This window comes from Spermophilus citellus (assembly GCF_964194105.1).
Source record: "Spermophilus citellus genome assembly, chromosome: 1".
Classification (NCBI taxonomy): Eukaryota; Metazoa; Chordata; class Mammalia; order Rodentia; family Sciuridae; genus Spermophilus; species Spermophilus citellus.
In genome coordinates, this window is record NC_138182.1 from 239,234,157 (window position 1) to 239,258,525 (window position 24,369).

The 24,369-nt window shown below is 34.7% G+C and overlaps 2 protein-coding genes across 9 annotated transcripts in view; one reads left to right on the forward strand and one right to left on the reverse strand.

The window, feature by feature from the left end:
• NDUFAF2 (NADH:ubiquinone oxidoreductase complex assembly factor 2) overlaps positions 1-2,204 on the reverse strand; it is a 218,530-nt gene extending 216,326 nt beyond the window's left edge. For both annotated transcript variants that reach the window (XM_081291122.1, XM_081291121.1), the window contains exon 1: positions 2,006-2,204. In XM_081291122.1, the coding sequence (XP_081147248.1) occupies positions 2,006-2,132 (127 nt within the window). In that variant the 5' untranslated portion in view covers positions 2,133-2,204. The remainder of the gene's footprint in view (positions 1-2,005) is intronic.
• A 129-nt stretch (positions 2,205-2,333) lies between these two features.
• ERCC8 (ERCC excision repair 8, CSA ubiquitin ligase complex subunit) overlaps positions 2,334-24,369 on the forward strand; it is a 48,817-nt gene continuing 26,781 nt past the window's right edge. The window contains exons 1-4 of one of the 7 annotated variants that reach the window (XM_081291858.1): positions 2,334-2,462; positions 10,138-10,233; positions 17,562-17,663; positions 21,639-21,762. In XM_081291858.1, coding sequence (XP_081147984.1) covers positions 2,386-2,462; positions 10,138-10,233; positions 17,562-17,663; positions 21,639-21,762 — 399 coding nt within the window. In that variant the 5' untranslated portion in view covers positions 2,334-2,385. Of the gene's footprint in view, positions 2,463-10,135; positions 10,234-17,561; positions 17,664-20,560; positions 20,641-21,638; positions 21,763-21,791; positions 24,011-24,369 lie in introns of those variants that run through there. The other 6 variants (XM_081291859.1, XM_081291860.1, XM_081291861.1 and 3 more) reach the window with 6 other exon arrangements.

Consider the following 24,369-nt stretch of genomic DNA (forward strand, 5'->3'; position numbering starts at 1 on the left):
TGTGGTGTTTGCCATAGTTAGGAATGGGGAAAAAATCGTAACAGAATATTAGCATGAAGGAGTAACTGAGGGAAAGAAAGGAGTTCTTTATGCTGACTGTGATCCCCTTACATTAATCTTACAGTACATAACCTTTATATTACCTTACAGCACATAACCTTTTTAGATCGATTTTTTCACTTAGTAGTATGCATTTAGTAATATTTAGCAATGTTTTTCTCCATGTCTTTTTGTAGCATAATAGCTCATTTCTTTTAATTGCTGAATAATATTCCATTGTGTGGTTAAAATTTCATTGTGTTCAAGTATATAGAACTGCACACCAATTTAAAAAGTCAATTTTACTGTATTTCATTGGAAAGTAAAAAATTTTAAATAGCAAAAAGAACACTAGAAAAAAATGAGATATTACTATGAACCAACTAGAATGACTAAAATTAGTAACCACAGCCAGTGTTGATGTGGAAAAACAGCAACTCTCATACATTCTGGTGGCGATGCAAAATGGTACCATCACTTTTTAACATACATCTATAAGTTTACCTGCCATTCCACTTCAAGATATGTAATCAAGAGAAATTAAAGCATATGTCTATTAATAGACATTTATGGACGTTCATAATTTATTTCTAATAGCCCCAAACTGTAAACAATCCAAACATCTATTAACAGGTATTCATCTGTTCATAACAAATTATGAACAAATTATGGCATAGCCATACAGTGGAATATTAGCAATAAAAGGGATAAGCTTTTGGTAAATACCAACACGTGGATGAATCTCAAAATCAATATGCTGAGTGAAAAACCGAGGGTAAAAAATAAAACATGCTGTATACTTCCATTTACATAAAATTCTAGAAAATGCAAACTATAGTTTTAGAACTTAGATCAATGGTTGTCTGGGGACAGGAAGCTGAAAGCATCATATTTTTTGCCCTGACAGTTTAAAAAAGCTCATTAGGAAATCAAGTCTAAGATATTAAGTCACAGGAGAAGGCTAGGCAAAACAAATTTGAATGAAAATCGTAAAATACAATTAATGTGTGCGGGAAATAAGTGAAACACAATTTTGAAAAGGTCTTTGTGCTTTTCATCATTACTGTTGTTACTATTTAACTTTCAAACTGGAATACTGAGATGTGGGAAGACAACTATTTTGCCTGTGATCCCTAAGTCATTAGGCGTCAGAGGGGAGATTTTAATCCAACTTCTTTCACCCAAAACCTGAGATCTTAAGCATCGAGGTGATAGAACACAGAGTTTTGAGGACTGATATAAGGTGTGATTTCACCGGAAAGGGACGTTTCCTAACACCCCAGACCACTTGATTCACTATTTGGCATGAATCCTGCACAGAAAGGACACGATTAGAGGCAGGCTTCTAAAAGTGAGGTCTTACTTAGGACGCAAATTTCCAGGAAAGGGAACAGGGGCCCTTGAATGATTAGAAAAGAACAGAGTGCACCGATTTACTTCTGACAGATTTTGGTTGTGAAGACACTGACCACGGGGCCAGCGGCAGAGCCAAGGTGCTGAGAAAGTCAAACGGTGAGAAAGAGGAAAACCCTGCCGCTGAAGACACACCTCTTCATTTACACACCATTCCGCCCTCGTCTCAAGCCAGGCACAGGCTCAAGGAAAGCCACAACCCGCTTCTCAAGCAAAAGACTCGGGCTCTAGAATCCCAGTCTATGTCTCCCAAGGGCCAGAACTAAGCCCTCCGCAGGGGTTCAGAAGCGTGCGCGGTGCTCGCGCCGGCCGCAGGGGCTCAGCTGGGAAGGTGCTGCAGGGCGGGGACCGCGAGTTCACAAGCCCTGGGCGCGGCGCACAACCCAGGGTCAGACACCGTGGAGCTAAGACACCCTAGGGAAAGAGACGGCGGGGCGGCCCAACTCGGGATTTACCCTCGGTGAGACACTGAGTGTCCCCAGGCAGTTGACAAGACACTCTCACTTTCCCTCATTCACCGAGCAGGCAAACGCTGGCCTCTCTCTCGTCTCACCTCTCCAGTTCTTGCACTCCGGGATGAAGTAGTACTTGTTTCCGTGGTGGTCTGTGCCCACGTGTTCCTTCACCTCCTTTGACAGTGCTCTCCACAAGGCGCGAAACAAACCCAGAGACCAACTCATGCCTGCCACTAACCTCCAGGCTGGAACCAATGCAGACGTGCGGGGGCGCTGGGAGTGACGCTCCAGCCGCTGACCCCGCCCACTGCGTCCGAAGAGACCAGCCAACCTCCTTCCGTGAGCCCTCCGAGTAACGGCACTCACCATTGGTCAGGTGGTATCACAGCTTGGCCAATGGGAAGCTCTGCTATTGCAGCTCCTCCTCCGAGCCCTGTCATGGCGGTGTCCAGTGTGCAAGCTGAGGTGAGGAAACGCGATGCTGGGCTTTTTGTCCGCGCGACAAGCGGGTTTGGAAGACCCTATGCGCTTCCAGAGAACGGAGTCCACACGGAGGTAAAGAAAATCTTACCTTTTCCTCTAACCGACCAATTAAAATTTGCCTCAGTGGCTGAATCCTAGAGACGAGGTCGGGGGCCATGGACAAGAGATGTACTTGGAGTAATTGGCAGAAGCTCGATGGGGAAGAGCCTTGTGTGCTTGCGTCAAAGTATGAAGATGAGAGTAAAGTCACAGATATTCGGTTTTGACTTCTCCTTGAAGAATGGGTTGAAGTTGAGAGCAAGAGTAGGAGTCAATTTAGGTGAATATTGCCCTTGTCCAGAAAAGAACTGATGGAAACCTGGGGCAGGGAGGAGGCAAATGGGATGAAGAAAATGAAGAAGTTTGAAAAATGCCCGAGATAAGCCATGGAAAATATGTGGATAAGTGAATGATGAAAACGGAACAGTCAATAATGATTCCCAGATATATCCCTTGGGTAGGAAGTTGGATGTTGGTGACATCCTCTGAGACAAGATGTTCCAAAGGGGAAGCAAGTTTTACTTTTATTTTTGCCCACATGATTTTGAGGAACCTGAATATATTCACTCAGAGAGTGAAGGACATAGTTGCGTATTTGAGTTATATGCTCAAGAGAAATTTAGATTTCTTTAAGGTACAGGAAGTCACAGAGATAAGATCAGCCAGGCATTATTAAGCTTGCCCTCAACCGCAGCCATTAATTGAGAAACTAGATGAGGGGTGATGGGGGATGAAGAAGAAACAGACAGACACACATAGAAAAAGGTTGGCCCAGGTGGGCAGTCTGATAGAGTTTGACTGACCCAGAGTTAGTTCAGCACGTTTATTATGTAGGTTTCATCAAAAGGTTATTTGTGGGAAAATTTCAGCAAAGCAGGCAATTGGAAGGACACAGGACTGGTGAGACATTAGGGTCATCTTGCTTGGGATTTTCTCTCCCTGGGAGCTGGTGCCTGAGCTCAAGGTTCCCACTGATAACTGAACTTTTGCACAGAGTTTCCTTGGGCTACAATCACCATACAGCTAGGCCATCTTGACCTGCACTTTTGCACAGGCAGTTCCCAGCACAAATGCAGCCACCAGAGAGTCAGAAAGACCATTATTTAAATCACTGCTCTCCACAAATGGCAAAAATCTAAGAAACATAAGCATTTAAGGTTAGACAGAAGGTGCTGGGAAGTAGCTCAGTGGAAGAGTACTTGCCTCCTATGAGCAAAGCTTGGGGTTTGATCCCCAGCCGCAGGAGACAAAAAGATTGGACAGAAGAAGAGAATGCAGATGAACTTTCAACAAGTAGCCGGTGAGGTAGAGTTAAAACCTCACTGAGGGAACACAGTGTTTAAGGACGGAGCCATCAAATGTGTCAAATACTGCCTGTCCTCTTTGCACTCAGTACTTCCTTTCATATTACTCAACTTTATCTTTCTTTGTGCAATTTATTCCTACTGAAATTGTATCATATATTTTTTTCTACTATATCATTGTGTTCTTAATCCCCCAAAGAACAAAGGACCTGTATTCTAGGCCTCAAAAAGGGTTTGACCCATGATAGAAGTTTAATAAGTATTTTGTGAGTGACATACACTCAATAAATATGAGGAATTAAAAGCACATGTTGCATTTAACTGATAGACTAAATACAAATGACCTTGGGAAAAGTAGTTTCAGAGGAATGGTAGGAATAAAAATAAGAGAAAAAAGCAAATGGGTATTAGTAACATTAATGACTTTCTCAAATTTAAATCAATAGGCAATTAATATTGACAAACTGGGTATGATTCATTCTAATATATCAAAGGAAGAACTCAACTATGCATTAGTTATCAATACCTGGGTAACAAAGTATCCCAAACTTAAATAACTGAAAGATTTGTTATCTCTCAGGCTAAAGATGTCACGAATCTTAACGTATTTTAACTGGGTTCTCTCTCTGGCTCAGTGTTTCTTACGAGATTATATTCAAAATATTGAATGGGGCTGTAGTCATTTCTCAACTGGACTAGGTAAAGATCTGCTTCCATGTGCACTAAAGTAGCTATTGACAGGATTTGGTTCTTCATTGACATTGGCCCAGACTTCCTCAATTCCTTGCCACATGGTTCTCTCCATAGAGTAGATCCCAGCATGACAAATGGCTCCTATCAAAGCAAACAAGAAAGCAAGAAGGAATCAAGACTGTTTTTATAATCCAATCTCATAAGTGACATCTCATTACTTTTGTCATATTCTAATCATCAAAAGTGAGTCACTAGGTCTTGCTCACATTTAAGGAGAGAAAATCATGAATACCAAGAATTAGAGACTTTGGAAGGTCATTTCTGGGCTTTCTGCCACAACTCAGAAACAGATAATAGATAATCATAGGTGGTCATTTAGCTATTTTCTACAAACAATTCCATAATGTTTTATGCACTAAAATGTTGTTTAATCTTTACATTTTAGGATTACATGTTTGGTAAATGTTTCAAAATATTGAATGTAATTTTATCTAGATAAGTTTTTTTGTTGTTTTATTTTTTTGGTATTGGGGATTGAGCTCAGGGGCACTCAACAACTGAGCCAAATCCCCAGCCACATTTTGTATTTTATTTAGAGACAGGGTCTCACTGAGTTGCTTAGCGCCTTGCCATTGCTGAGGCTGACTTTGAACTCCAGATCCTCCTTTCTCCCAATCCTGAGCCACTGGAATTATAGGAGTGCACCACTGGGCCCTGCAAATCTTTCTTGTTTGTTTGTTTGTTTGAGGCACATTTTGGTTAGCTCTAAACATGATTGAAGTTATGTCCCCTGTTGACTTCCTCTCCCTAATCCCATTTAGTGCAGAGATGACCGTAATACTTTTTTTTCAACATAGTCATCTACTGTAATGGGTTATATAACATAGAAATATCCAGAGGTTTTTTATTTCAATGACTGCAAGAATGCAAGCCAAATTTATACCAAAATGTATTTAAAATTTAAATTTAAAAAATGCCGTCTTAGGACAACTTAAGTCAGAATCTCTAGATATGGAACATTGGCATGAACATGCTTTACAACCACCTCAGGTGATTGCAAAATGTGTCAATCTCCTCTGATAAAGCAATTTGTTTATACTAAGTTCTGCAATTCTTCTATTATAATCACTGAAGTAAATGTTGTCAAGTGAGTGAATTTGGCCATTGCCTCATCTTTAATTTCAGTGAAAATAGCTTTAGTCTTAAAAAAAAACAGCATTACTTCTTTTTTCCTATAGTTAAATTTAATAATGTTTAGAGATATTACAATGTGAGAAATAATTTAAATATGTGAGCCACTGAAAAGCTGAGTTTGTCAGTCTTTTAATTCTAAAAAAGTTCTTGATCTAAAAAAAGCAACTAAGTATAAGTCTTTGTCATAATTCTGTGACCTAAACCTCTCATTTCATTGAAAGTACTAAAAGTTCAAAACAGTGAGGAGTCTCTTAACCAGATCACTAGATTAACTTATCTGTAAATGGATTTCATTTCTCTGAAAATATGATTCCCAAATCATAATTTAACCATTTCTGCCCCAAACCCTGTGATGCCATTCACAGCTCTTCTATCAACTGCTTTGTGTACTTATCAAAACTCAGTATTTGTTGCTAATCCCATTAATGTCGGTTTCACTTATTCTTTTTTTAAAATAATTTTTTAGTTGTAGATGGACACGATACCTTTATTTTATTTACATGTTTTTATGTGGTGCTGAACCCAGTGGCTCGTACTTGTGAGGCAAGCGCCCTGCCACTGAGCCACAATCCCAGCCCTTACTACTACTAATACTACTACTACTACTATACTACTTCTTCTTCCTCTTCTTCTTCTTCTTCTTCTTCTTATTATTATTATTATTATTTCATTTTAGTGTGAAATATTAATGCAAAAATAGTTCCTTTTCTTAAAAAAACTAAAGAACCATTTATGAAATACTCAATCCAAACAAATGACTTAAAACAAAATGCTATTCAAAAAGGAATGATATCTTACAAATGATGGGAGCCGATAAAACTTTTTCAGAATATTACAGTCACCTGAGGTGGTTGCAAAGCATGTTCATGCCAGCGTTCCATATCCAGAGATTCTGATTAAGTTGTCCTAAAACAGCAGAATTTTTTAAAGCTACCTAGATTATTCTAATGTATAGCTAGGATTAGAATCATTGCTTGAGAAAGATTCCACATTCACCTCTTTGCATATGTCTTAGATTTTCATTCCACTAAAATAAATTGAATAAATTTTATCCAAACCTAAAAATCATGGAATATGTATAACATGGGTATATTTTGAAAAAAGAAATATTATACTCAGCACATTAAATCTACTTCAAACAGTTGACATATATGCAGGTAGTGCTCTCTTTGCACAGTAGTGAAAGACTGTAAAACTGGCTGTGCAGCCTTACCTCTGCAAAATGTTCTTAATCAGTGAGGAAAATTGCAATTTTGTGATCTTTAATTTTTTTTGCCAAAATACTAAAAATTTTATTACATTTATGGTTACAAATGTGTAGGAAAATGAAAATAGTAAAGCTAATAACTTAGCACATTGTAATGTAAAACAGTGTTAGAAACAGAATCAAAATTATTTGTTAAAGAGAATATTTATTGAGTAATTACCTTATTAAAAATTATCTTATTAAAAAGATATGTATTGAGTTGTTTGAATATTGCTTGGCCTTTTCTTGGATTAATAATTTTGCCTTTTCTCATTTTAAAAGTTAACCATTTGAGGTGAGGATCTTTTTCATTTGGATCAGATTCCAGCATTTTATCTTTTACATCTTTATTGTGAAATAGCTCTGAGAATTCCTTTAATGTGAAGTTTTTTTCTTTTTATTTTTGTTTCCTACACATCACTTTCTCTGGTTGTTAGGGGCATACAGTGTTCATAATTAACACCCTTTAGAAATATTTACAACTTTATTGAGGTACAATTGACATACACTTGTACAAATGAATATAAATTATTGTGTACAATATGAGTTTTGACATGTATATACTTTTGAAATCATCACCATAGTCAAGAGAATAAACATGCTGTGCACAATGACACACACCTGTAATCCCAGTGACTCAGAAGGCTGAGTCAGGAGGGTCACAAATATGAGACCAGCCTCAGCAACTTAAAAAATAAAAAGGTCTGGGGTTGTAGTTCAGTGGTAGAGCCCCCTTGGGTTCAATCCCCACTACTGTGGGGGGAAGAAGGGGGAGAGACAGACAAAACTCCTTAAGCCTAAAAATTTTGTTGTGATGCTTTGTTAATTACTCCCTACTTCCTCATCTCCATCCTCTTCCTACTTAAGAAATCACTGATCTGTAGATTAATTTGGATATTCAGAATGTTGTATAAATGGAACATTTTTTGGATGACTCTTTCACTTAGCATAATTACTTTGAAATTTCTCCATGTGTTGCATTTATCAATTACTTTTTATAGCATAATTTGTTTTCTTCATTCGCTTGTTGATGGACACTAGAATTGTTTCCAGGTTTTAACTATTACATTTAAAGCTGATATAAAAATTCTTGTACCAGTCTTTGTGTGGACATACACTTTCATTTTTCATGGGCTAATACTAGTAGTGAAATAAGAATATTTTAACACTTTTTAAGAAACTTAAAAAGTTTTCCAAAAACAGTTTATATTCTCACTGACAGGCATGAGAGTACTCATTGCTCTACATCTTTACCCCCGCCCCTGCCTTCTTAGGGGGTTGTTTGAACATTATTTAGTATTGCATTTTAATTTACCTTGTGATTTTTTACTATATTTCTTCATTTATATGTAAAGTTTTGTGGGTGCTTTAGGAATTATAAAATACATACTTTTCATTGTCTATTTATCCTTTCGCTGCTTTCTTTGGCATATAGAAACTTTGTTACCCTTTATTTGTCACCACTGTCTGTTGTGTTATATATCACATTTACAGATATAATAAACCACATCAGACAATGTTATAATTTTTGTTTTAACCATCAAATATTGTAAGAAAAAGATCAGTCTATTAACCTAGATATTTAACATTTCTGTTGTTCCTTCATTGCTAATGTCCCAAGTTTCCTTCTTATACCATTTCTTTTCTATCTGAAGATTGTGGGTGATCATTTTTTTAGAGTAGATTTAGTAGCTTCATGGTTTCTGAAAAGAAATCTGCAGTCATTCAAATCACTTTTTTTTCTCTAAAGTTTGCATTTTTAGCTGATTGCTTTAAAGAGCTTGTCTTTAGCTTTTATAAGTCTGATTATAATGTGTCTGGGTATTGATTTCTTTGGGTTTATCGTAAGATTTATTGTGTTTCTTAAATTTGTAGATTTGTATATTTTCAAACATTTTGTTTCTTTTTTCAGTATATTTTCTCCTATTTTTGGAGTTCCAGTGACATAAACATGAGTCCTTCTAAATTGTTTCATTGGTTCCTGAGGTTCTGTTCTTCCCCACCCTCCCACTATTTTCCCCCCTGTGTTGTTAGGGATGGTATAATTTCAGTTCATCTATCTTCACTGACTCTTTCCTCTGTGAGCTTCATTTACTATTGAGTCCATTAAATTGAAATAATTTTATATTGAGAAGTTTTAAGATTTCCATTTGGTTCTTGTATATTATATATTTGCTGAAACTTTTTATTTTAACATTTGCTTCAAGTGTGTTTACAATCTGTCATGCATGCATTTTGTTGTGACTGACTTAAAGAAGATAATTTCCCAAGATCATATCATCTCCTTTGTCTTCTATTGTCTTTTCCCATGCAAGTTTAAATTTTCATTGTGCTTCATGTGCAATTTTGCATTGCATCCTGGACATTTTGAATATTGTTATGAGATTCTGAGTCTTGTTTCAATCTTATGATGAATGTTGATATTTTTGTTTTAACAGGCAACTAGCAAGATGAAATTCAGTGTCAGTTCAGTTTTCAAAGCCTTTTCAGATCTGTGTGCCACTCAGTGGTCAGTCTGTGACCTGAATGCTAGTTAGTTGAGATTCCAAAATCTTTCATATGCTATTCAGTGTTAAATCCATGCATGTTCCATTTAGGCATGAGTCCAGGAGGTAACTGACAGTTTTATTTCCTGGGTTCCTTCCTCTCTGTGGTTTTGCTGATTGATGTTTTCCACCACTCTGGTACTGTCTTGTTTTGTCTTCCAGCTAGAAACTTTGGACTATACCACATAACTTCTGCTCTATGGTTCAAGGTTTGGCTCAAGTGAAAAGACAGGTACAAAGCAATAGGTTTTGGTCCCACCCTCTTGGGATCAAACCTCTGATAAACAGGGAAAATTGACTTTATTTTAAAAAGCTTAATTGTTGAATTTAACACATTTGTTTTGTTTTTCTTCTATAAGAAACGCTTAGAGAATTTTTTTTTAATCCTGTAATTTAAGCTTTTATTTACTAGATGTCTTCAGTAAAGTCTTAAGTTTTCAGAATTTTTTTATTCATGAAATGTTGTTTCATTCTTTTTTTAAAAAAAACTGGTTAAAGTTTGGGATGATGATTCAAGTGAAAAAACTTACCTGTAATTATTGATACTTTAAAATTTTATACAGTGTCTTAGATCTCTAATATAAGTATGTGATATGATAGATTTAAGCATTAGCTATGATTTTTGTATTCTATATCACCTTGGTGAAATAAGGAATTTGTTTATGTGTAATTACTTTCTTATTGTTAATTTTCATCTTTCTTTTTTCTCCTTCTAATTTTTAAAGGGTTTTGGGACTGGAGTTAAACAAAGACAGAGATATTGAAAGAATCCATGGAAGTGGAGTTAACACCCTTGACATTGAACCTGTTGAAGGGAGATAGTAAGTTGATTATATGTACATTACCACTTTTCTAAATAAGATGCAGTAAAATCTTGCTTTTGCAGATTAATATGAAGAAGCTTCCTAAAAATAAGTAAAAATTCTAAATTGTAACATTTTTTCAATGGCATTGTTAAATTTCAAATAAATACAGGTAAAGTGTTGCCAAATAGACATTTCCAAGTTATCTTAAATCAACAACCATTGAACTTCTTTGGATTCAGAGGGCTTTTAAGTGCTGGAATGTGTCTTTAGACATTGTTTTAAAACACAGTAAAACTGTATTTTGGAGAATTAAGTTTGAACAAACAGGATGTTTGAGTTTCTCCTGGCTTTATCACTTATAATCTTTGTGACCTTGAGCACTTTGTAATTTGTAATTCTCATTTGCCTTAGCTATGCAATGGAACAATAATACTTATCTAACAAGTTTGTTGTGTGGATCAATTGAGGTAATATATAATCAAAAGCAGTATCACATATACTTTTATTCTTTTCAATACATCACCATATAATAGCTGAAGTCCTTTGAAAAATCCAAATCTGAACATATTCTCCTGACAACTTACCATGACACAATCTTTCTCTTATACAAAAATTCAGGAGTTGGGAGTATAGGTCATTGGTAGAAAGAGCAGAAACCTAAAATTCAATCTCCAGCACCAAAAAAGAAGGAAAAAAAAAAGAGGCTAAAATACTTCCTGTGGTATATAATTAGACCATATATAAAAGTAAATAAAAATAGTTTGTTATGTTTAATATTTGCCCCATAATTTTTATTGTATAATGAAGTATTATTATTTATATTAAAATAATTCGGGATAGGTTTCATAAACTTCTGGTTTTTTCTTCCAGCTTCTGCCATGGTTTCACCTCCTAGTACATGAGAAACACATGCAAGGAACAGGATTCTCACTTTTACATGTGGTTAAATTTAAAACATAATCAGCAATAATTGTTTTCTTTTTCCTGGTTCTTTCAGGCTCACTATAACATTTCCTGTTCAAGGACAGCTATGTGACACTAACTTATAAAATGTATACAGACATGGGAAGCAAGGGATAGCTGATTTCTTTTGGTTTGGGGTTCTAGTGGAAAGAATAAATATTCATTACTATTACTCCAGCCAGCCATTTGGCATCATGATTATTTGTATGACCTATGAAGTGTATGAAGCCAGTTGGCAGTGGGAAATATGAGAAATTCTAGATTATATGTACATGAAATATGGTTGGGAAATACAGGCTAAGGAATCTTTTCATAGAACTTAGAGAAAAGTTTGAAGACTTGCTACAGTGTTGTTCCCCTTTATTATATAATAAAAATCTATAACTCTTTGTTTCATTGTTTACTGAGATTTGCATTTTGTCTTAAATACTTTTGGTAGCAAAAGATAAATAAAAAGGATTTTTTCTGAAATATTTTTTAGTTGTTGATGTACCTTTATTTTTTATTTATTTATATGTGGTGCTGAGAATCGAACTCAGTGCCTCACACATGCCAGGCAAGTGCTATGCCACTGAGCCACAGCCCTATCCCCGAAAAGGATTTTTCTTAAGACAATGAATGTATATATAACTTGTCCAATATCTGTTAATATTTATCATCCACTATGAGCACTGTAGGGATAATCACTGAAAACCATAAAATACCAATAAATATTTTAAGGTGCTATTTAAAAAGACTATCCAAAAATTACATTTTGTTGGGTGCAGTGGCACACACCTATAATCCCAGTGGCTCAGGACGCTGAGACAGGAGGATCACAAGTTTAAAGCCAGCCTTAGCAATGTGAGGCACTTAGCACTCAGTGAGACCCTGTCTCTAAATAAAATACAAAATAGGACTGGGGATGTGGCTCAGTAGTGGAGTGCCCCTGAGTTCAATCCCTGGTACCCCCCCCCCCCAAAATCAAAAATTACATTTTAACAGCTTCAGCTGCAGAAGATATATTTGCATATTACTCTTACATTTGCATATTACTCCATTATATAGCATTTATATCAAAAACTGTTCATGAAGTATCCCCATAAACCCAAAATATGAATATGTGGGAACAAACACTGATAACTATAAGACTATATGGTTTCACCATTTGTGCTAGGACTGACAATCAGTCAGAAGCTTAAATTTTATTTTATACCTTCTAAATTCTTCTAAATTGATTATATTCATCTAACAGTTAAGTAAATAATGTTAGTGCCATCAAATACTTCAATTATAAAGTCACTTAATGGTAATGGTTCAGTATTTTCATCCAAATAATAAAATCAAAAGAAAACTTCCAGACGCCATTCTAACAAAAGTAAAACAACTGACATAAAAGCCATTTAAATTCAGCTAAGTTCAACTTTAAAAATAATTGTTTTACATTGATGATACATGATACACTTGCAATGCCATAGTTAAAAACTAAGTTTCACAAAGTTGAAATATTTCTGCTTCATACAGCAGAAATATTTTTGGAATTAGTTGTGGCACACATTGTGGTAACTCTCTAGTTGTTAAGTATACAAATTTTTCTTCATATGTGCCATTAGAGTAAGTGAATCACTCAGTGTTTCTTAATAAAGTTAATAACATCAAATAGTTTTAAAGTTAAGCATGACACAATTTTCTGTCTTGCCATGCTGCACATAATCAATTAGATTTGAGAACTCTTTGAACCTTTGAGGAACTACTTTTAAACCTAATTATTCTACAAATTGATGAATTATTTTTAAACAAGTCTATAAATCAGTGCATGCTGCTAGTTCATCAACTATTCATAACTGGTTTACAACAAGACACAAGGAGCTTACACCAGAATGTAAGTTTCCTACATCACTAAACAAACAGTTTAAAAGAGATAAGTTTTATTGTTATTTGTTTGTTTTTCTTTTTTTAGCAAGACCTTCTCAGTGAAGAAAGCTATATATTTGTTTTATGAGAGCATATTAAGTAGCACTGCTCTGTGTTTGTATTTTGTTCAAAATCAGATAATCTTTTAATCGACATATTCAGTGATAAAATGCCAAAAAAACATTTATAATATTTGTATCAAAACCTGGTCATGAAGTATCCCTATAAATCCCAAAATGTGAATATGTGGGGGAAAAACCACTGGTAACTATACAAGACTGTGTGGTGTCAGCATTTATGCCATGGCTGGGTTGGGGGTCAGTAAAAAATAATGGGGCATGTTGTAAGTCCAAATAGACTAGTGGGTAGGTTGAAAGCTTAGCAAGCCAATTCAATTACAGTGCTGAATCTGGAAGAGCATGGCATACTTCATTTGTATGTAAATTGTGCGTAAATTCAGGGGATCCATAGTAAGATCAGAAGGAGGTAAAGCAGTCTGGGCTTTATAATTGCTCCAAAGAGCTAACAGGTCAAAATACAGAACTCTCCAGAACAGAACCCTACACTGAGAAGTTTCTTCGAATAGAATCCAAATTGAACAGTACAGGGACAATAGAAATCAAGGGAAACGATGATCCAAATAAAATTTTTAAGTGAACAGAACCAAGAAGGCTCTGAAAATAACCTCCCATTTTTTAACATCTTACCAAAGGGGAGGGGGTAAAAGAGGATGTTACAAAATTTAAACATTATTCTAAACCAAACTTCCATTCTAAAGGCTTAAGAAAATTAATTTTATAAAATGAACAAAAGAATAGCATTAAAATCAAGTTTCGTGCAAAATTATTTAAGAGCAAAGAGAATAAGTAGAGTAGTGCCATAACTGACAATGCCTGAAAAGTGTTGTCATAACACAGACCATAATAATAAGTAAATATTTCAAAGCTGACCAAAAGTCATTTTAAAATCTATATGAGAGAATTACATCAATTAAAAAAACAGAAATGAGATGATCAAACTGAAGAAAAATTAGAAATAAAAGAATTTCAAAAATGAAGACGAAAGCATTGGAACACAAGCAAATGAATACATGAAATAAAGGAGGAAAGGAGAAAAAATTTAAAAAGAAATGAAATAAGGAAAAGGATTTAAAAGGTATCTTCATATGAGAATGCAGGCCAAGAAGATCCAGCATACATATAAGTTCCCAGAGAAGAAAACCAAATCAAGAGAATAGAATAAATATTAAAACTAAAATTCAAGTAAGCTAATACCCCCAAAATACAAAAGCTGAATTTTCTCTCTGATATGTGGATGCTAACTGACAATAAGCGGGGTGGGGGTAGGGAAGAATATAAGTATTTTGGAATACATGAAGGGGAAAGGAGGGGGAATAGGAATTGGAAAGATAGAATGAATTGGACATTACTATATGAATACATGACCAATGTAATTCCACATCATGTACAACTAGAAGAATGGGAAATTATACTCTATAAACATATGTCAAAATACAGTCTGCTGGGCTGGGGATGTGGCTCAAGCGGTAGCGCGCTCGCCTGGCATGCGTGCGGCCCGGGTTCGATCCTCAGCACCACATACCAACAAAGATGTTGTGTCCGCCGAGAATTAAAAAATAAAATAAATATTAAAAATTCTCTCTCTCTCTCTCTCTCTCTCTCTCTCTCTCTCTCTCTCTCTCTCTCTCTCCTCTCTCACTCTCTCTTTAAAAAAAAAAATACAGTCTGCTGTCTTATATAAGAACAAATTTTTAAAAACCCTAAAATTCAAGAAAACTTTTTTTTACTTATAAATAAGATATGAAACTATATATAAGGAGGAAAGCTATAACTGGACTTTGACTTGGAATTTTATGCTAAAATAACAAGTTATTTTTATCTTAAGATGCTTAAGAAGTTTTTAATCTAGCAAAACTGATTTACAAGTATGAAAAGACATTATTAATAAGGACATAGCACTTCTTTAGGAATCTGTCAGAGATGAAATCAGACAACCAGAATGACTAGTGGGGCAGCAACATAATGATTGATACTATTGATGAATAGCAAGACTTTATGTAAGCATATAAATTTGTGGATTTAGGTATTGGTTTGGTATCTAATATCATATCACAACAAAGATCAGTGACAGATAAAGATCATTTTCAATTCGTACCTAAATTCGGTCATCAAAATTTAGGCTAGAAATTGCAGGTAACTGATTTGGTTTATTCAATAAATTGCAAGAAAGGGCAAAAATAGATGGGAGGGAAGGTGAATTGGAGACCCATATTAAAGGTAAATATTTAATTTTTTTTAAAAAAAGTAAAACTAGTATTAATGGGTATACTCTTGAGTGATGATATGCAGAAAAAAAGGCAACAAGTGCTAGAATTCATCATAATGAGTTACTTTGGAAAGGAGAAAAAAGGATAGAGTTGTGATTGGGAAAGATCTTTATTTTTTGGAAGTTTGAGAATAGTCTTTTGTGGTCTCCTTTTTAGTTGGGTAAATTTATATTTTGAATAATAATAGATAAAATTCGGAATGTCTAAGATTTTGCAATATTTAGATTTGCTTCCAAGGAGGCATAAAATAGAGAAACTCCCTTGAAGAGAGTTTTATCTTGTTTTTTGTTTTTTGTTTTTTGTTTTTTTTTTAATGCCACACACATTTGTAGAGGCAGGAGGGTTGCAAGTTTAAGCAGCCTGAACAACTTAGTAAGACCCTGTCTCAAAATAAAAAATTAGAAGGGCTGGGGATGTACTCAGTAGTGGAGTACCCTTGGGTTCAATCTCCAGTACTGGGAAAGAAAAAAAAAGGTACATGAAAAGATGTAAAAAGACATATTTCAGTATATAAAAGAAGAATCAAGAATATTCTCCATTTTGCAGAATTTTCTCTGAATTTACCATATTCTACCTATTATTATTATCAAAATTGAAAATATTAAGCCTCAGGAAAGTTAATTAAAGGTAGCACAATTTCACATTCAAAGATGATTTCAGGCAGTGTTATAAAAGAATAAGACTATACTGAAAAGTGCCTAATTCAAAAAATATGTAAGTAGCACATTTTTAAGGACAGGTAAAGGCAAGAAACTGATTAAAGTATATGAAGTATCAAGAATAATATTTTAAAATTTATTTTAAAAGCTAAATTCAATCAATATAAAGGGTTTTAGTGTATATGTTTATATGTTACTTTTACTTTTTTAGAAATTGTTTTACAAAGCTTTTGAATAGAATAGTTTTTAGGTTCTACCAATGTAATAAACCTGATTGAAAGAGGTAAATGTTTCCAGAAACATTTTGTCACTATCTTTTACTCTCAAAAATAAGGCTCCAAGTTGTCTGCCCCCATTGACCTCTCATCTCATACACTCTCATCTCCCACACTTCTCCAGTGGCACATCCTTCTTTCAGTTTCTGAATGAGCCTGAATTGTTACTTTCATATACCTGTCTGGCTAACTCTAATTTCTTCTTTAGATGCCAGTTGAAAATTACAATCAGATGGTCTGCAAACAGTCCTTGAATCCTCAAACTAGAATAAAAATAAGTTATTACCCCAGTGTCTTACAACTAATAATTTATGTGAGGATGTCTATTACCTGTCCTACTACATTGTAACTCCATGAGGACAGGAACCATGCCTATCTTATTTAATTGTATTAACAGGCTGCATTACATAGTTGCCCAGTTGAAGTTTAATGTATACATTCATAAGAGAAGGAAGGAAACTACCACTGAGCTATATCCCCAGTCCTTTTTGTTTTTTTTTACTATGAAACAGGCTCTTGCTAAATCACTAAAGCTGGCCTCAGATTTGCTATTTTTCTTTCTCACCCTCCTGAGTCACTGAAATTACAGGCATGCATCACCACACAGAACCCAAATTTCTTTTATAGTAGTTTCCAAAAAAGGATGAGGATATAGCTCAGTGGTAAAATAACCTTGATTTAATCCCTGTAATCCCCCTTCAAATAAAAAAGAAGAAAAAAAGAAATTTGGTATTTTATCATTACATCAAATTTGTGATTTAGGTGAAATTCCCAGTGTTTTTACAAATGTTGAAAGACTTAGACAGGTGATTTAATGTACCCAAGCTCCTATAGCTAGAATCGGTAATAAATGGTCTGTTTTGATACATTTTCATTTAGCACAGTTGTAATTAGGGCATTTGAAACAGCTTCATAATATTTTACTTTTTTAGTAAGAAATATCCTTTGCCATATTATTTCCTCCATCTTTTCTTTTTTTTGGAATCCTGAAGATAAAGATTAAATGATCACAAAATTGAATTTGTATTTATTTATTCTTTTACACATTTTAAGAAAATTAAGTTTATTGAAGTCTTGAGTTAGTAAGAATTAAATATGATCTTAATACATTTGAGTATTTGCAGATCAATTTTCAGAGATATACAGTTCTCCTAAATAAAAGAAATACATAAAATAATGAATTAATATGAATTTTTTTGTTATCAGCATGTTATCAGGTGGTTCAGATGGTGTGATTGTACTTTATGACCTTGAGAACTCCAGCAGACAACTTTATTACACATGTAAAGCAGTATGTTCCATCGGCAGGTGTGTATTAAAAATCTGATACAAGAGTTTGTAAACAGTTGGGTATTTTTTGCACCAAATGTAAAGCATGGAAATAGTAGTCATATGAATGGCTCAAGTAAATTGTTCAAATGACATATTTACGTGGATATCCCTTGATATGTTCTTGAAAATAACTGAAATTCAAATACAGACCTTTTTTTAAAACTTTTTTTTTTTTTTTTTTTTTTTTTTTTTTTGGTACTGGGAATTGAACTCGGGGGCACTCAACCACTAAGCCACATCCCCAACCATATTTTGTATTTTATTACAGACAGGGTCTCACTGAGTTGCTCAGCGCCTCGCCATTGCTGAGGCTGGCTTTGAACTCGGGATTCTCCTGTCTCAGCCTCCTGAGCTGCTGGGATTACAGGCATGTACCACCATGCCCAGCTTAAAAACATTTTGATTGTCTTTTTTTTTTTCCCTTTACTTACAGAGCACATCTAAATAACTACAGTTTTTAGTACCATTTAATGTAAGATTCAATTAGGAGTCTTTCAGCTAATTATAAACATAAAGTAGGCTTGTTTCAGCTGATACTAGTGAAATAAAAATATTAAGAACTAGATATAGGACTGAGGATATAGCTCAATGGTAGAGCACTTGCATAGCATGTGTGAGGCCCTGGGTCCAATTTCCAATACTGCAAAAATGAGAAGGAATTTTTTAAAAAAAATGAAGAGCTAGACATAACAAATATGCATATACTCCCTCACCAAACATACAGAGACACCCATACACTATTCCTTTGTCTCTACTTAAAGATGCTTAACATATAAACATTTCTATTTGTCATCTCTAGTGAAAATTGTTTTTAAGAATCTAATAAACTTTTGTGGCTGTGTGGTAGTTTTTTCATAATGAGCATTTAATTTTGTCTCATAAAATTTATCTGAGCAGAACTTTGCATTAAAAGAAGGAATTGGTACTGAGAAAATGCTTCTGAGAGGACAAAGTTCAGATACATTAACATCAGCAACACGTCTGTATTAAAGCTGTTTCAAACGCACTATTATAGGCTCTGAAATTCATGTATGTTTATGAGACTGACAGTTGTTTCTGTGTCTGGTGCTTCACTTTAGAAATACACGCTTAAATGACTCAAAAGTCATCTCTCTCAGGTTCAGATTATTTTGGTTTAGAGCTAATTACACTTCCCTGTCATTTTTACAAAGTTTCTGTGATAAATGAAATATTTTTTGAAAAGCATGTTGAAAACTATAAAAACAACTATAAGTGAAAAAGCAGTAAAAGAACAAGGTATCACCTCAAATACTCTGGAACTTGATTTTTAGGAGGCACAGGCATAGGCAACATTTACACTCACTCCCACCCTCACACTTAAACATACATATCTAAATTCCAAAGTGTATGATGTTATATTACTTTGATTTATTTTTTATCTTTATCTTAGCTAACATTTTAACATTGTTATATAGCAAAATTGCATGAAATATATGAAATATAATATGCCATATAATTTTTTTTGTGGACTATGATCTGATTTTTTGGTATGTAACAAAAGTAAATGCTTTGTGGGTCACTGTATTGTTTTATTATGACTTTATTCTTGGGTTCAAACCCTATCTTAAACATATGACTTTGAATTTGAGTATGGGCATATAATGAGCATCTTTACAAAATGAATTCATATTTCATCTTTACACTAGGAATGTTAACAATCTAATTATTAAAAAATGATTTAAATAAAACTCATCATATTTTATGTGGCTTAGACCATTTTCTGATATTATCTGTATGCTTAATATGTTTGTTTTTCAGCACTAAAAAGATTCCTTTATCAAAGTTTTTATTAAATGTGAATAATAAATCACACATAATAAGAGAATAATATGGTATTTTGTCTTATTTTAAAATTTACATTGAAAATATAAATTAGCTTTTATTTGTGATGTTATGTGTTATTATAGTAAAGATTTGTTTTATTTAAAACAGTTGGGCTGGGGATGTGGCTCAAGCGGTAGCGTGCTCGCCTGGCATGCGTGCAGCCCAGGTTCCATCCTCAGAACCACATACAAACAAAGATGTTGTGTCCGCCGAAAACTAAAAAATAAATATTAAAAATTCTCTCTCCCCCCCCCACTCTCTCTTAAAAAAAAAATCATACCAGAGGAACAAGTTAGTTTGGGTTTTGCTATATGTTGCCAACACTGACTCAATTCCACAGATATGATTAATGGCTAACTCTCCTGGGGATTTGTATTAGTAATTTGAGTTTTAGAATCTCAAGTAGACTTGATAAAACCCAGGACACATATCCTTGCCCTTGATGCCAACATCAAGGGAGAAAACAGAAATCTGGAATCCTTTGCTTTCTGTAACAAAAGGCAAGACCTTGCTTTTCAACAAAACAAAGGGGTTCCCCCAAACAGGAAGAGTTTGAATGCTTAGAATCCATGGAAAAGGGTGCATATCTACTACCATTCACCTATTTGACTGCCCAACATCCATTTACATCTTTCTTCCCATACTTACCCTTTTTAAAAAGAAGTTCCACTCTAACCCAATGCACTGTTCACTATAAAACCAAAGAATCATTCTCTTCCACAAAGAGTTATGATCCTGAATGTATTTAGTGTCGTATCCAGCTCCAGCTCAAGGTAATATCTGATTTTCCACTATCATTATATGGCCCTATATTAGTGTTATATATTCTATGGACTTGATTATATAGTTAACCTATGTAAAATAATGGAGGTAAAAGAAGCAAGGGGAAATTAGTTGAAATATATAAGTATATATATAACAGAGAATGTACGGAAATATGGGTAGATAGTACAGTCTTTGTATTTTTACAGCTGTTTTAAGGCCTGAGCTAGCATTTGTGACTTTGCTTTATGTTCTCTTTCCTTCAGTTGGCACCACAGATGTTCAGTATTGGGATGCAGACCTTCACCTTAGAAATCAGAGCCCGCAGTGGTTCTGTCTGCATGAGGTTGCAGTAGTCTTCTGTTAACTTTTGTTTGTTTTGTTGTAAGAAATTTTTCATGTATACAAAAGTAGCAAATAATATAATGAATTGTGTCCCATAACCCAGCTCAACAACTATCATTAGGAAGCAATCTACCCCATACCTGTCCACCCTTGGGATTATTTTGAAGTAAATCCTAGAAAACTTTTCATCTATTTGTTTTCATGTATCTTTGAAACACAAAGATTTTTATGTAAGCATAACCTCAGTCTCACTCAATAATTCCTGGTAGTAAATATCTAGTCAGTGTTTAGATGTCCTTCATTGTCTCGTAAGTCTCTTTAACAGCCAGTTTGCTTGAATTAAGATTCAATAGGATAATACACATAGTGTGTTGATTACTAGTTCAGAGCATGGACTGACTTCTTCAGGCCAGCACTACCTGCTGTATTGTTGCATAACATCAATAACTGAATCTTTGATGATGCTTCTATGGGTAATGTGTTACATAAGTTATTAGTGAATCCTGTGGCCATCCACTAATTGCAGTCTTTTTATTATAAAGTAAGTTCCTTAATAAGAAGCAATATTGTGTGGGATACCATGCATGTGTATGAGGCATTCGATTCTAAAAATGGTAGTACTGATAGAAGGTAACTCGAGAAACGTAAATCCAAAACCAAAAGAGATCTCTTCTAGTAAGGACAAACCACTGCCTGTACCAAGATGGAAGAAGTCCAGTATAGCTAGCCGATCCCTCCAGACTGTACATAATACAACAATAGGAAGTTGCACATATTTTGAATGTTAGGAGGAGGCAGACCTCCATGTTATACCATGGAAGCTTGAATCTAGAGATGCCTGAACATTCTTCTTTCCTTATGCTGTACAGGCAGGTCACAGGCATATAGATGTGTAGCTGTAACAATTCATTTAATCTTACCTGAGACTGTTCCTTGTGGTTAATATAGTCTCAGTTTTGAAATTCATGTTATTTCTAAATGTTGATTACTGTTTTGTAGAAATCATCCTGATGTTCACAAGTACAGTGTGGAGACTGTTCAGTGGTATCCTCATGACACTGGAATGTTCACATCAAGCTCATTTGATAAAACTCTGAAAGTATGGGACACAAATACATTACAAGTAAGTACAATGAAACCTCTCTGAAGATGCTCTGTAGATGAAGAATTTAATCCTAAAGCATTTTCATGTGACTGTGTGCTAAGGGGTCTTGCATGTTCTATGTAAAAGCAGTGGAGTGGTTAAAGGGAGCTAGACTACTTGAATTTATATCCTGGCTCTGCTGCTGACTAGCTGTATGACACTGGGCAAATGTCCAAACTTCTGTGTTTCTCAGTTTCCCCATCTGTAAATAGGAGTAATGATGGCACCTTATAGTATGGATTTAAGGATTCAATAAGCCAATGTATGTAAAGTATCTAGAACAGTGCCTAGCATATGTGTAAATACTCAAAACCTGTTGGCTGTTATTTTTATTGTTTGAAAACTACTGTGTTCTTGTGATCTAAAGAAGAAAATTGGACTTTTTCAACTATCAATCTAAAAGCTTAAAAGAATTATTTATATTATAGCTTATTAAGGTAGATAGTGATAATCATTTCTGTGGTAAGCAAATTTAAATTTCTAGTGCTAATCTTCACTGAGTTCTAGACCCTTATTTCTCTACCTGTCTATAGAACTTTCTTTACTTAAATAGTGTCATCCCCTCAAACTTAACATGTTCCAAACTGAACATTATCTCTCACATCCATTTAATCATAAAATCTTGACAAGTCTTCCCTCAAAATCTCTCATACTTCACTGTACATCTATACTACTAAAAACTCCTTATTGGTTTCTTTGCCTTACTTTTCTTCCTTCATTAAAGCAGTAAGTTCTACCCCAGAAGTAATCTTATTACAAAGCAGTTTCATCATGTCCCTGCGCAAACCCTCTCCTGGTTGCCATTGTCTAAACTCAGCCTGGTATTTTGTTACCCATAACTTCACCCCTTGTTCCATCAACTCTAACTTCTACCGTTCTTCAAAATAAATAGTTTGCTACAGCTAAATTGACCGCCTCTGTCCACTAATCACATCTAGATTATGTAATATTCCCTACCCTTAGTTCCTTCTCTATGCAGCTTTTTCCTTAATGTCACATTTCTTATTACAGTTATGGTGAACCAGGACTCAGGATGCCAGAGTTCTAGTCCTCTTCTGCTACTTATTAGATATGTTACTCTAAGTAAAGTCATTTAATTAATTAGCAAAGGTCTTTTCCACTAAAAAATTAAGCGCTATAACATCAATCTATATGATGTCTAAGGTTCCTCTAGTTCTATCATGTAGTCAATGATTTTAGCTTCTGGAATCCATATTAATTATCTTCTATTTTAACTTCATAGCACTGTTTTCTGTATTCTTATTTCAAATATTATTGTACTATTTTGTATCATTTTCATACTCTTGTGTTTTTCTAAATTATTACTTCCACAAAGAAAGGATTATGTTTTATATACTACTAATTCCAATGCTGTGTGTAACTATTGAATAAATAATTTAAGGATAACCAATGAACTAAGTAACCAACCCCATATCAATAACTAATAAACTGTGAAGTATAAACATTATTCCAATCTGAATAACAAATATTGTTTTATAAATGAATACAGACTGAAAATACTTGTAATTACTCAAACTAAATAGTTGTTTTCTTTTTTGAATCTGTAATATTAGAAGAGAATACACCATTGATCATTTTGGATTTATTTATTTAGGTACCTGGGGTTGAACCAATTGGGTGCTTATCCACTGAGCCACATCTCCAGCCCTTTTTATTTTATTTTTTAAATTTTGAGACAAGATCTCACTAAGTTGCTTAGGGCCTCACTGAGTTGCCGAGACTGGCTTTGAATTCGCAATCCTTCTGCCTCAGCCTCCCAAGTTGCTGGGATTAGAGACATGTGCTACCATGCAAGACTGGATTCATTTTTATAATAAATACATAGAATTGAAAATGAGAATATATTTTAAGGATTATATAAATGCCATGAACTTCCCCTTCTGACTAAAATGGAGTATGTTATAGCCAAAACAGCACCTCCATTGAGGAAAAACTAGATTTATGAGAGGGCTTTAGAAAAGCCCTGCTAAGAAATCTAGGACCTAGACAATAGATCCTAAAGAAAAAGAAAGCTAATAGAAGTGAATTCATCTTTCTGCTGGGTTTCATTTTTGCCATTTACCATTTCTTAATGTGGGGCAAGACACTGAGAAGGTAGACATTAGATAGCTTTTAAGGGACAGAGAAGCCAGTGGGACTTCAATCAATTTCATAAGACTGGAGAGCCAGAAATTGGAGCAGAGAGCAGTCAACCAGATGTTGAGAGGTCAGTATCACATAAATAAGAGAGATACAGAGAAGTCAGCCTAATATTGGACACTGGTTTTTCCCCTTGAGTCATTGCCTATCATGCTACAGAAAACCACAAAGAAATAAAGCTAAAAATAGCAATTTCCCCCACTCACATGGTACTGAGGGAAAATGTTACTATATAGTACTTACTAAGTATGAGGAGTTCTATAGAAACCCAGGCTCTTAGGGCAACTGGAGGGATGTACCCTGAGAATGGGTACAAATAGAAGATAAATGGTGCCTGTGGTAGGCAGAATAAAACTCCTCCCTCCCAAGATTCTATGGCATAATCTGCAGACCCTATTAAATATGTTAGGGAAATTAAGTTTACTA